The sequence below is a fragment of the Petromyzon marinus genome, chromosome 51, assembly GCF_048934315.1.
Source record: "Petromyzon marinus isolate PM22_M1 ecotype Great Lakes invasive population chromosome 51, UKy_Petmar_22M1.pri1.0, whole genome shotgun sequence".
Classification (NCBI taxonomy): domain Eukaryota; kingdom Metazoa; phylum Chordata; class Hyperoartia; order Petromyzontiformes; family Petromyzontidae; genus Petromyzon; species Petromyzon marinus.
In genome coordinates, this window is record NC_133717.1 from 641,239 (window position 1) to 655,073 (window position 13,835).

Here is a 13,835-nt window from a genome sequence, read left to right on the forward strand (position 1 = left end):
CATCCCAATGTAGGAACATAGAGCTCGGGCAATTGTTGGCGGTGTCGGTTCTGACTGCCTTACCGTTTGCCTGCGGGTTTCCCACGGTTCTGAATCACTCCCCCCGAATCATTCCCTTTCTGAAATCTAATGAAAATCGGGCGGCATGCATTACAGATCCTCACCGAGCATCGTCACGTTCGAGAGTGGAAATTAACTCACCACCTCAGTCACACATTTCCCATTAGCACGGTTGGCTACAGATGGTACAAAATAAGTTCAAGCATGGATTCTAGTTTTTTTTCCAGCTCACTTGTAGTGTTCTTCGTTTGTCTTGTTTGCTCCGTTAGCCTAAAACTAGCGTATCAGTTTGCATATAATTAGCACTATCTATAGATCGTTACTCCCCCACGGATCTACCCCGTACACCGATTAACTGGTCGTTGCTCGTCACGCACGCTCAACTGTTGACGTTGAGACTCACTCCATCTAGCACAGTACATTTCCGACTTAACTAACCTTGTGTGTGTGTAGGAAGATTCCTCCGTGTTGAGACTTCAACATGTTAAACAACAGATTCATCGAAAACAATTGAGATACTGAACACTTACATAACAGAGAAACATCACTCAAACACACTCTCCGCTCTAGTTTACAATCCTGAACATGAGAAACATTGAAATCGACATCCCTCAAATATTTCTCAATCCGGGTGTTTGTATTATTATTACACACTTTTATTTAACTGTCTGTTGTTGTCGTATGTGGTGGTACCGCCGCGGCGGAGCAGCTCCGTCGGGGGCCGTAAGCACCGTCGTGACACCGCCACCGGGGAGTGACGGCGCCGACGCGGCACGCCCCCCCCCCCCCCCCCCCCACGAATACACACCCCACGTAGGGCCGGGAGGGAAGGTCACCTGGCCGACAGGTTTTTATCCAGAAGCCCCTAATGGGATCAAGCTTCATGGTTTCCCGCGGCCGGGAAATTGGGCGATCTTCCCCAGAGGCCGACACGCACCGCGGCGCCGTGACCTGACATTAAAGTTGCGTGGTCACGGCGGAGGCCGTTGAGCCACCGCGAGTGAAACCACACACACACGAGCACGAGTCAGGAGGCCAAGGGGAGTACAGATCGGAATGCCTTTGTTAGGATTAGGGGTCTAGATAACAAAGGAACACGAAAGTAACTCAGCCTCTGAATGGACAGGGCGGCACAGAGGGTGGGAATGGCGGTACGCCTTTGTCATAAGTAATATTACAGATCCGAATGTGAAAGAGACGAAAGTAACTCAGCCTCTGAATGGACAGGGCGGCACAGAGGGTGGGAACGGCGGTACGCCTTTGTCATAAGTAATATTACAGATCCGAATGTGAAAGAGACGAAAGTAACTCGGCCTCTGAATGAACAGGACGGGCACGGGTGCGGAAGCATCTGAATGCCTTTTGTTCTAGGTAAGGTCACGAATCCGAATGTGAAAGAGACGGGAATAATTCGGCCTCCGATTGCGAAAAAGGGGCACGGGTAGACAAATGAAAGGACCACGGACAGCCTTTGCGATCGGGTGTATAAAATACGGGGGATTGGCGTAGCAAGAGAGAGTCATTCTTCAAAATCATCGCGGTCCACGGAGCATTGGGGCCGGCCGTTCGGATCGTCCGCGTGACGAATTTCAGCGCAGCCAGGCACGATCTTCTGCGGAGACGACTCCCAGCATCGCCTTCCCACCACTTCCAGCGCAGCAGAGTGGACGTAAGCGTAAGTGAAGGAGAGGTGAGTTGGAGCTATTTAATCGAGGGTAGAGAGCGGAGCGGTAGGCAGGGTAAATTGAGCCTAGGGTCCCCGTAGGATAGGCTAAGAGGGCCGGCTGACTCGCACAGACACACGTAGTTTGCGGGTTACTCTCGGTAAATACAATCACTAGTAGGAGGATAACTGGTGTCGTGTGGTCTCTGGGAGTGTGGCGTCGGGTGATCGCGGTTGTCTACATCGAGGCGGAGCGCTTAGCGTGCGCATGCCTACGCGGCTGTCCGCGGGGTGCTGCTTGGTGTTTGCGTACCCGTACGATCGGCTACAGCAGTGCTTAGCGCCCGCGCGCCTGTGTGATTGTGTTGCGGTCGCGCGCCTGCGCGCTTGTCTAATAGCGAGGTAGCGAGCTAAGCGCCTGGCACGCGCGCGTATTCGCGCGGTTGTCTAACGCCATTTCCAGAGCACGTGGAGCGTGTGAGTGAGGGAATCACGCGTAGGCGCGCCACACCTGTTTGTTTACGGGCGAGACGGGGTTTTACTTTGCGAGCACGCTCATCGCGGTTCGCCGCCCCTGAACAGCAAACCGCGCTGCAAGCGTAAAAGCAGACCACTGCACCAATTGAAACACGCCGACGCGGGCAGCCGCAAAGTCGGGAGCGCAAGGGGGCGACGAATTGGGGGTCGGTAGCCCGGACCCCACAGAGCAGCCGGGGGGTAGTGGGACGAGTGTTACGGGGGAGTCGGAGAGTAATGGCCCCGACAATTCGGTGATGGCGGGGGACGGTAGCTCCCACATATCCTCAAACCTTGTAACTAAATTTTAACCCACTTCCCAATGTGGTATCGACTGCAAACTTGGTATACGTATGTCATACTGATGACAATACTATATTCTATCAAAACATGTAACAATCTTTTTTATATGTTGTTTCAGCTTGGGTCTAATTGCCCACGCTCAACTAACGTTGGCTGTAAATCACCACGGCCCCTTACTTTGTGGCAAGCTTCGGGGCCACTTCCTGGAGTCGTGGAGTTCTGCCATTACTCGTACGGTACATTTCATGAAAAGCGTGTTTAAATCTTTTTTAAAAATATTACTTATTCTCCTCAAACAAACCAACAGGGCAGGCAGGGGTGGTAGCAGTGCAGTGGCAACAGTCGCAGCAAGAAGAGGCCAGGTTTGACTAAACTAAAAATATTTTTTTTATTTTACTAGGTAAGGCCCAATGAGCGATATATCTCTTTTTCAGAAGCGACCTGCCACAAATGATAGCTCAATGAAGTGGCGTATCATGTGGAAATGAATAGCAGCCAAATACTCTAAACGCATGACGTTCATTCTCAATGTGGAGGGGAAAAACTGGAGGACCCGAAGAAAAATCCACAGGACCACGGGGAGAGACACGCAAACTCCAAATATAGAGGCGTCAGGTTTGGGATCGAACCTCCACCCTCTTGTATACCAGGCGAGGTAGTTAACATCTCACCAACCCTTTTGATTTCTTCTTTGTACGTTCTCACCCTGTATCTACTGAACATATTTGAAAGCGCTTTATAGCTCATCGGATTCCTCCAGTCTAAATATTCCAATTCTGCTTGTGGAGATTACTCGCCCCCTGGTGGTCTGGAATGGGTTTTCCACCGGCTTCTCCAGTGTCCTCCCATAGCTAAAAGGCAAAACCACACAATGCAACCGGTATTGGCCACAATATCACAGCGCTGAAACATTACCTGCCAATTACTCAATTTGGATCACACAGCAGCAGCAACATCGCCCCCTACTGTGAAAACTTGACAGGACCCTACTAATTCATTAAAGTTCCCCTGGGTAAAGAATCGTAATATCAAGTCATAAATTTTTTATGTTAATCATGGCCTCTCATTGGGTGGTGTGAAAAGATGTGATGGCATTTGTAGTGGCCATAAAGAGGAATGTGATGAATATGGCAGACGTCCAACCCGGCCAGTAGTCGTGCACCAGGGTCATGAGGGGACTACAATGAGACTTCGTTTCATTGGTCTGTGCTTGCACGTTGGGCTGGACTCTCATCCCCACACCGGGGACCGTTTGTAATGCCGAGCTGTGTCTAACAGAGCCGCCTGCTGTGTCGTCGCGTGCAAACCCAACCGAGTCATTAGCGGTGTAACTTTTTAAATTTGGCAAATAATGAAGCGGAACGCCAGCACACAATGGCCCACTCGATTAGGAATCTTGAACGTCAACTGCGGAATATTTTACGGTCAACACATACCGCAGTAATAACCACGTGGCGGCCTACCAGATTCGAACTGGCGAACCTCCACAAACCTTGCGCTGCCCATGGGCCATGTAATCATTAACAGTGAAGCTCTCAAAATCACCCTCTTAGTCATCATTAGCATCTTTATTTTAATTGCATCGTTCATTTCACAAGCAAACCTCGCCGGGCTCAAACGTACAGATCCGTAACGGCGCGGCACACCGCGCGCACGACAGCGCACACAGCGATACAACAGCGTCACACGACCTCACGGACGCGTGCAGGTGGGTGTTTCGAATGGAAAAATTACATCACAACTTACCATTGAACCCTGAGCCACGTCAATGGTTAAACTCTCGTGCCAACAGCTGCATTTTAAATAAAGCACGGAGAGCGCAAACACGCGATACGCAGAGAGGAGCTCCGCACTCCACTCATTACGATTACTACTGCTACACTCGTTTCCCCGGGGAAGCCTCGCTGAGTCTCAAGGCTGTTATCAGGCGGGTCCTGCCAAGTGTTTACAGTCAGGGGCAATGTTGCTTTGTCTAACCCTAATTGAGTCATTTGCAGGTACGTGGGATGTTGGTCCAATACCAGCCACGCGGAACAAGGGGAGGAACGTACAAATTCCGCAAAGAGAAAAGGCGCCCGGGTCACCACTGCACTGCCACCACTCTGTGCCACCGTACAGCAGCAATACGGCGTTTGATTTCTCCACCATGCTTAACTGGAAAGAGGTAAATAACACGCTATTTGATTCGCTCAGATGCACAAGAAGACGGAGTTATGCTTGACCCTACTTTAGTCGTAAGTGCGGCAAAAAGATTGGATTCAAACTCAACCTATTATTGTTGTTAAAATATTATCGCACACCGAGTGAAGATATGCGGTTAAATCTTTCGCCACGGGATTTCACATCAGACGGAGACACACACACACTTCTCGTTACACTTGTTGTACTGTGGGAGGAGAGAAGGGGGTTTCAGTTTGCCCTGATTTGGTCTCCTGTAAACTTCCTCTCCAGCTGAAGAGTTTGCAGCGTGGCTAAGTAGAACCGAACTCTGCCATCCACTGGATGTACTTCTCCAGGTCGGCAGCGGAGACCGACTTGGAGACCTTATGGATGGCAGACTCAAAGTCCTCCATCGTGGTGGGCATCTGCAGCTCCTCCCTGGAGAGATTGCGAATCTCCTCTGGGGTGAGACCTTGAATCCTGCGTCTCATGGCCATCATTGACGCGTCCCTACAGGATACATCAAGAGCAAACAGACACCACTAACCATCTCATGCCATCGTCAAACACAGCATTCCCCACAGCGGACTTTATCATTTGTTTTACAAGAAGAGACGGTGGCATTTTTTATCGATTGCAGTTTATAGGTAAGGGATTTGGGGAGGCCAAAAAAATATAATATAAAAATAATACAAAATGATGACAGTAACGTCAGTCAAATCTCCTGGGGCCGTATTCTCAGTCGTGGCTCGGCTCTGGCTCGGCCTCGAACGCGGCACAGCTCTGGATTGAGCTGCTCAGCTGCTTCCAACGATGCGCGAACGGCCTCAGCTACGGGCTCGAATCGGGCTCAGCTCATGGGAATCCTGAGTTAGTGCGGCTTGGACCAGGCCCATAAGAGCCGGCTCAAATTAAGTGCATGGCTTCAACTCTGGCTTAATTGAGCCAAGCCGTGACCAAGAATATGGCGCCATACACTTATCTGCATCCAAATTAATATTATGCGTGTGGCTTTAACTATTTTTTTTTATTATATTAAATGTAAAACCAACGGTTCCCTTTACGGAGCCCCGGGGCGGTGACAGCGGGGCGCCATCTGGACTCACCGGCAAACGTTGGTGATGTCGGCGCCCGAGTAGCCATTGAGCTGCTCCGCTATCTTCTTCATGTCCACGTCGGCTGACACTTCCACTTCACGTAGGTTGATCTTGAGCAGCTCCTCGCGACCCGAGTCTGCCATCACGGTGAAGCGCCAAGCGGTGGGGTGTTAGTCGCTTGTTAACTACCTCGTCTGGTATACAGGCGGTCGTGGGTTTGATTCCGACCCCGAAGACTGCATATTTGGAGTTTCCATGTGTCTCTCCCTGTGGTTGTGTGGATTTTTCTCCGGGTCCTCCGATTTTTCCATCCATTTTTAGAATCATGCCATTAAGAGTATTTGGCTGCTATATATTCCCACACAATAAGCCACTTTATTCAGCTGCTATTTTTGGCGAGGTCGTTCCTGAAAAAGAGCTACATAGCTCAGTGGTCCTTATCTGGTAAATAAAAAATAATTTGTCTCAAATAATTCCGTGTGTCTGCTTCACAGTCGACATTAACGATCCCGTGACGTTATTCCAAGCGAGTGGGCCGTTGCGTGGCTGGTGGTCACGGCCCAAATTTTCCAAATGTGCTAACTCCACTACAAATCAGCGCCAGTACCACATGTACTAAATTCGACGTTAAATTAGTGGCGCACAAGTGCGTGTTGGTGCTCGCGTGCCGCCGTGAGCTACCCGACGGGAGCGGGATGTAGATGCGCTTCTCCAGGCGGCGTCGCAAGGCCTCGTCGATGTCCCAGGGGAAGTTGGTTGCGGCCAGGACCATCACCATCTTGGTGGGGTCATCGTTTTCCAAGGCACCCCCGACACCTGCACGGCAACATTTGGCGGAGCGTGAACCGGCGCCGAAGAAACCTATGTGGGTGCGTGCGAGCATGCGTGCTGTTGCGCCCACAAATTCGCCAGCGGTGACGCAGCGGTTGCCACAAACCTGGCGACCTGAGATTCGATTCCTGATCAACGTCGGCGACAATTATCTAAACCGGTCCTGGGCCTCCTCTAGGTCGACTAAGCAGCCTTAAATGAGTACCTGGTGCGGTGTGAAATTTCGGCAAAGGCGGCCAGCCGTGGTGCTGACCACCCCACCCCACCGCCGACCTTAATAGGTGATCGCAAACAGCACTTTCCCCAACAGTCTGTAATTTAGCAAGGTTTCCGTTTTGACTTAAAACTTTCGTGGCTGCAGGAATTAATATTCTTGTTTCTTTCGGTAAAGTCACGCTTGTGTTGCGATCGAAACGTCATGGTTGTTTGCTTTTATTTTTTATTAATATTTTCATTAAATTTTATTTTCTATCTACGTGACTTTACCGAAAGAACCAAGAATAAGGTTTCCGTTAAATGAAAGTAAATGGAGAGAGTGTGCGCGATGCATGGAGGGAGTGGGGATGGGGGAGACTCTCACCATCCATCTGGATGAGAAGCTCGGACTTGACCCTGCGGCTCGCCTCATGCTCGTCCGAGGTGCCGCGGCGGCTGCAGATCGCGTCAATCTCGTCAATGAATATGGTGGTCGGGGCGTAAAACCTCGCCTGGGGCAAAGAGCAAAACACACAGCGCGGAACAGGAGTCAACCGGGGCGCACTGGTGCCGCGGTCATGCTGCGGTCGTGCCGCGGTCATGCTGCGGTTGCGCCACGAGACCCCTCGGCGATCGAGGATCTTGGCCGCACAAGATTCTAAATCTGGCAGGAAGGGCGGCCGGAAGCAAACCTGCCGTCCTACCATTTCGAAGAGCAGACGGACGAGCTTCTCGGATTCGCCGCGGTACTTGGACGTGAGCGTGGACGAGGAGATGTTGAAGAAGGTTGTTCCACACTCAGTGGCCACGGCCTTGGCCAACATGGTCTTGCCTGTGCCTGGAGGGCCGACCATGAGCACACCCTGCCAATGGGAGACTCGTCAGTGCACAACATTCATATTATTACACTTTTATACCCAGGAAAGCGTGAGTGTCAAGATTTCTTCTGTCACAAAGGTCCTGCCAAATTTTTGCAGAAGGGAGTGATGTTGCTGCCGTGTGTAACCCCATGAGTAATTTTCAGGCAATTTTTCAGCAATGGAATGTTTTGACCAATACCGGTTAATTGTACAGTTTGTTTTAGCCATGAGAGAAAACCAGAGAACCCTGGGAGGAAACCCACGCATAACACGGGGAGAGAACACACAAACTCCAGGCAGAAATGCGCCCGGGTCGGTGATCCAACCCAGGCACTCCTTGCTGTGAAGCACGGGCATCACCACTGCGCTGCTTCCGCCCTGCCGTGCAAAGTAACCACGCACCACTGGGGAAGTCTGTAACAGTTACTGGCGTGTGTCCGTGTCTACGCTCCCCACTAACTTGGGCACCAGGGGCGTCAACCTTCGCCACCCCTCTGTCTCACCTTCCACGGTCGACGGATGCCTTTGAAGAAATCCGGAATGAGCATTGGCAGCACCACGGCTTCCTCCAGCAGCTTCTTGGCCACGTCAAGGTCTGCGATGTCGTCCCTGGGAATGACACCGCCGCAGGGCAGTAACAACTGAGTCAATGAACGTGAATCTCTAATTTAAAAACCATGCGATGCGACAGCCCACTAAGACCGGCCTCGGTCACGCGAGTTCCCAGTTTCTTTTGTTAACGAGAGGGGAGAATTGAAGCGACGAGGATGACTCTCAATTGCAATAAGTGATTGACCTTGGTTAGACCTGGCTTAAACAAGACAACAGAACGACAACAATTACTGTTTACAGCAAAACAACAACACAACCGTACGTATTCAGATGCACCATTACAACGAAGATTTAAAATTAAGATTACTCCTTCGTAAGAAATGTGCAATCAAGCACGAAAAAATAAAATTGAACACAAGCAGTGGGAAAACAATCGTGGGGACGACGCGGGGGGGTGCGGCTACGTCCCCAGGCACAGCGTGGCGTGGCCTCCACTAGGCACACGGCCCCGGCCAAACGGGGGATCGGCGACTGGAGCGAGTGGACACCAGTGGTAACGCGGCACCACGCTCACCAGCGGACGTTGGGGTTGCGGGAGACGATGTCCCTTTCCAGAGCTTCCACAAGATCCTTGTCGTAGCCTGTTCCGTCAAACTTCTTCCCTTCTTCCGACAGCGGCTCCTGAACTCCTCGCTTGCCCTGCGCATTCCCCGCCAGCAAAACACGTGAGGATTAAATGGTTTCCCGAACGATTTTCCGAGCGCAGGTGCAAAAGGCCCCCACAATGTTAAGGCCCCAACAATAAACGGCATGAGTATCACAGGTACAGTAGCAAAGAGTTACGAACGCGCTTCTTGAATTGAGAAAGGTTGTCATCATGAGAGCTCGGGATAAGAGACGATGGGAGGGGTCTCAAAGGTGGAGCGGTGTCAAGGGAAGAAGCACAAAGGGAAGTGAGGTGACCTGCAGTGTGGCGGTTGAATAGTCCGTCTCTCTAGCTCTTGAGAGTGAATGACAACCGTGCGCGTTGCACATTCTTTATCACATTACAAAAAGGCCGAGGTGTGAGGACGCGGTGAGTGCCCGAGTTCCCTCACCTTGTCAGCGTCGCGCCCACGTGCCCGCCCCTCCCTGTCCTTGGCAGAGGGAACAGAAATCCGCGGCTTCTCGCTCCGAGCCGACGGCTGGGATGGCTTCACCCTGCCAGCGGCGGCGGCGGCGGCTGCCTGCTGCTCCCTCCGACCTAGCTTCACTTCCCTCTTGCCTTTCCCTGCATCCACTGGCCTGAAGATGGCAGGAGAATGCCTGTGAAAAGACAAATGAAGTGGGAATGTTTGAGGGGGTACCACAGCCCAGCGATTTAGTGCGTTCGCAGGTTGCTAGAGGTTCTTGGTTCGATTCCTGCAGGCTGCCCTGCGTTATTAACCATACTAATACTATGCGCCATCTTCCTTCACTCTCAGGGTACTTTAGAGATCTCCTGACGTGATTGCAAATGGGTAGGCCATTGTGTGGCTGGCGCCACAGTTCAAATTTGATTTAAAAAACCCATCGCAAATGACTCAATTGGGGTTGCACACGACAGCAACATCGCCCCCCACCTACTGTGAAACTACTGCAGCCCGCGTCTGTGAAACCCAATACCAAATGTACTACATTTTTAACTACTGTTCATGTTAACAGTTTCAAGTCCAGACAGAGTTGGACGCGCTTGTGCTTTGCATGGGTGCCGCGGTGGTGAGATGATAACTACCTCGCCTGGTATGCAAGGAGGCCGTGGGTTCGATGCCGACCCCGACGCCTGCTGTATATTTGAACTTTGGATGTTCTCCCCACGTGACCACGGGGATAACATACAAACTACAAATATACAGGCTTTCCTGGGTAAAGAAGCGTGATAACCATACTAAAAATGTATTATAAATGACCTTGCCCCTGCGGTCACCTGTTCTCGGCGGGTGTTGGGGCCGGCCACACGTCAGGGTCTCGGGTGGGCTCCTCGTAAACCTGCAGCGGGAAGCTGTCGATCTTGAAGCTGGCGAGAGTCTTGACGATATCCTTCACCTGCTCGTACTCCTGCACCATTTCTGCCCTCACCTGCGGCACGCATGACAAACGATGTTAGTCACTCGCTAAACAGCAGCCCGACCGCCGGCGCTCTCTCTCTATGAGGTACGCAGCGGTGACCCGTTGCGTCCGTCAACACCGGCAGTTACGTCAATCCTCGTGAATTCAGTGTTGCGATTCGACCGAATGGGTTCACAGCACACCCACGCTGTTTCTAGTCCGTCCTGTCTCGTTTTTTCAACGAGCTCGAATGTCGCATTTGCATCTCGCTCCTCCCTCTACGGGCCACGTCCTTTCTCGAAGACGTCTGGTGGTCGTGGCCTCCTTCCACTTAGCAGCTCTGTCCACAATATTCACTCGAGAAGTTCGCGCTTGCTACTCAGTTGTTCAAATTGATTTTGTAACATAATTCGCTCTTTCCTGGCTTCTTGTGGTACCTATAATTTTCCCAGTTAAAACCACGTTTATATTCAGTACCCTGTTTTCTCATTACAAGTCCAAGAAATCTAACTATTAAATTTCTATGATTGTTCTTAAACATTTTCTTGTTATGTAACCTGACGTTATCCAAACTACATTTACGTCACTCGTTTTGTCTGTCCGTGAAATGTTTAACATCCTCCTTGAAAACCAAATCTCTGTCGCTTCCAGTTCGCTCTGCAGGGCCTGTTGTAATGGTCCAGCTTTCACATCCATACAGACCAGCATATGCAACGCTGCAGTATTATAATTCTTGTTGTCATTAACAATTTCTTATTCTTCAATATAGGTCCCATATTCTGCAATTTATCTTTTGCCAATGCTATTCTTCTGTTTATGTCTGCGATGCACCTTCCATCTCCAGTTACCATACTACCTAAATACTGAAGTTCAAATGCTCCACCTGCATAACCCTCTTCCCGTTCCGAGATGACCGCAAGTTCAGAATATTTATTTAGATTGCAGGAGGAATACGATGGGTTATAAAGCTCCTTTTCACAGATGTCGAGTAGGGGCGGGTAAGAGCGTTACAACAACAAACAACACAAAAACCCGACAGAAGTGCAAAGTACAAGAAAGGTAAACAAATCACCCAAAAACATAGAAATATAAAACTAAACCATCCCTATCCTACCAGGCAGGGTCAATGCCCCGTGCACCGCGGTTCAATGTTAATTTTATTCAGAGAGGCGTAGGGCCGCTGTTTTTAAAGACATCACACTCACCGCTGAAAACTGTAGCGATACGACCACACTCTTACGATAGCTGGCGCCAAACTGTGCCATACACCTTCTCGAATGTCCTTTTTCTTCCGATTCCCTTCCTATGACGACGTGACGTACGTGTATGTCGTTGGAACGGAATCGGAAGAAAAACCCGATGACGTGCACGTACGTGCGTCCGTCATCGGCAATGGTCACGGGGTTTTTAATGCCGTCGGTGTCATTGGCTCGCGATTCCTACGAATTTCAAACGACGGTGGGGATTCATTTCGCCGAGGTCACCTCCTGCCAGCGCTGGCGCCGTAGCGGCTCCTTGAGCGAGGCGATGTAGTGCTGGATCTCCTGCAGGACGCCCTGGTAGTACACGAGCGCCGCGTCGTACAGGCCCAAGAGCGCAAACTCGCGGCCCATCTTCACGTTCTCCACGATCTTGGACAGGTTCATGGCGGGGGGCCAACCTACTCCTCACTTCTCCCCTAGGCCAAGAGCAAACCCACAAGGAGGGCCACAGTCACGATGCATAGAGACGAGACACACACACACACGGTCGCAGTCCTGAGAGGCACCGAGACCTGGCAGTGAAGTTAAAAGGAGAGTCTTGGTACAGAGACATGGTACATTGTCAAGGTACAGAATCACGGTACACTCATGGTACGGAGTCATGGTAGAGAGACATGGTACAGAGAGAGTGGTGGTACATTACCATGTTACAGTGGTGATACATTGTCATGGTACAGAGAAAGTATTTGTACACATAGTGGTGATACATTGTCATGGTACAGAGAGTGAGAGACATGGTATTAGAGAGAGACATGGTATTAGACAGAGTAATGGTACAGAGACTCATGGTACAGTCATGGTACAGTCATGGCAGTCAGTCAGCGCACCAGGCACTGGTGGCGCGAGCGAGGGTCGCCGACTGTTGTGGAAGCGTCTCCCAGGCGACTCGCAACCCAGCACCGTGGTCTCCTCTCCCCGTCTCTCCCTCACTGCGTCTCTCTCCTCGCCTCCGTCTTTGTTTCCCTCCGCCGTCGTCAGTCGCGCAGAGCAGAGCCCCTGGGCCGCACACACCCAGCGCCGCGTCTCCCTCTCTCTACCTGCTGCTCTCTCCCCGCTCTCTCTCTCGCGCTCCCCGGCTCTCTCTCTCGCGCTCCCCGCACTCTCTCTCGCACTCCCTCTCTCGCGCTCACCGCTCCCTCTCTCTCTCGCGCTCACCGCTCTCTCTCGCGCTCCCCGCACGCTCCCCGCTCCCTCTCTCTCGCGCTCCCCGCTCTCCCCACGCTCTCCCGGTCTCTCAGCCGCCCTATCCTCTCCCCGAGCGTTGCGGGGCCCGGCACTACGTCACGAGTGACCTCTCCGCGGACATGACGTTACGCCCTCTCCTTCTTGCAACTTGAATTTGGCAAAGCAGGACAGCGCGAAATGACGTAATAGCCCGTTGTTTTCTTGGGTGGACGAGAACATCTGGCGATGACGTCCACCTCGGGTAAAAGCGAGACATCGCTTGCGTGACGTCATATTGACATGACGTCATGCGCTCAATCTTAGAATTTTGCAATTCAGAATGAGACTGCGTGCCGATGCTTCGGGGAGGGAATCCGATGAGCTGTGAGTAGGGGTAGGAGGTCAAGCGAGTCACAACAACACAAACACAATAGGAGTGCAACAGAGAGAACAGCTTGGGGAAGGCAGAAAAATAACAGAGTTGATGACCACACCAAGACACGGCGCAGTTCGTCCCTCAGTACAGCTGCCACATTTAAATTGAACTCTCCACACACGGGTCAGGGTCAAAGTTAACGCTCGGTGTGCTGCATACAGCACCCATTCACCGATCTGGAAAACAAGTGAATCCGATTCAGAATATGTTTTAATACCGGAGGCATCCGATGCGCTATAAAGCTTTTTTTTCCACAGATGTCCAGTAGGGGCACGGGGTAAGAACGTTACAACGATCAACGCAAACACACTGCAGAAGTGCACAGGCCAAAAAAAACACAAATATTAAACGAAACCATCCCCATCCTACCAGACAGGGTGAGTGTCCCTTTCACCACGGACTCTCACAAGCGGCCCGATCCGCACGGATAGCCCCCTGCTGCCTGCCTGGTAGACTCCAGCCTGGTGGCTCCCCATCGCCTCCTGGCTGGTGTCGCGGCCACCTCCAAGCAGCGCCAAAACGCAGCCCGGGACCAGCAGCTAGCAGGCGGTCGTCACCAAGTAGCGAAACGTCACCGCGACGCTTGTGCCAGGCTAGGTACTCCTCGAGGCCAACGTGAAGCGTCGAAAGCTCGCTGACATGTCATGGGGGTAGACCCAGGTGCCATGG

At 51.6% G+C, this 13,835-nt stretch overlaps 1 protein-coding gene across 1 annotated transcript; it reads right to left on the reverse strand.

The window, feature by feature from the left end:
* Positions 1-4,091: 4,091 nt before the first annotated feature.
* On the reverse strand, positions 4,092-12,902 carry LOC116953303 (katanin p60 ATPase-containing subunit A-like 1). The gene is made up of 11 exons (XM_032973395.2): positions 12,394-12,902; positions 11,789-11,982; positions 10,183-10,334; positions 9,335-9,542; positions 8,812-8,936; positions 8,189-8,294; positions 7,530-7,688; positions 7,211-7,337; positions 6,481-6,615; positions 5,809-5,935; positions 4,092-5,212 (listed from the first exon to the last, which is right to left on the reverse strand). The coding sequence occupies exons 2-11, from the start codon at positions 11,948-11,950 to the stop codon at positions 5,014-5,016; spliced, it is 1,500 nt and encodes a 499-aa protein (XP_032829286.1). The 5' UTR covers positions 11,951-11,982; positions 12,394-12,902; the 3' UTR covers positions 4,092-5,013.
* Positions 12,903-13,835: the final 933 nt, after the last annotated feature.

What these genes read in the sequence shown, in the direction of transcription:
- LOC116953303 (XM_032973395.2), bottom strand. Translation starts at nt 11,950, where the DNA reads ATGAACCTGTCCAAGATCGTGGAGAACGTGAAGATGGGCCGCGAGTTT. An exon ending in CGCAACCCCAACGTCCGCTG is followed by an intron (nt 8,295 to 8,811) that starts GTGAGCGTGGTG and finishes TGTCATTCCCAG; the next exon opens with GGACGACATCGCAGACCTTG. An exon ending in GACATCACCAACGTTTGCCG is followed by an intron (nt 5,213 to 5,808) that starts GTGAGTCCAGAT and finishes TGTATCCTGTAG; the next exon opens with GGACGCGTCAATGATGGCCA.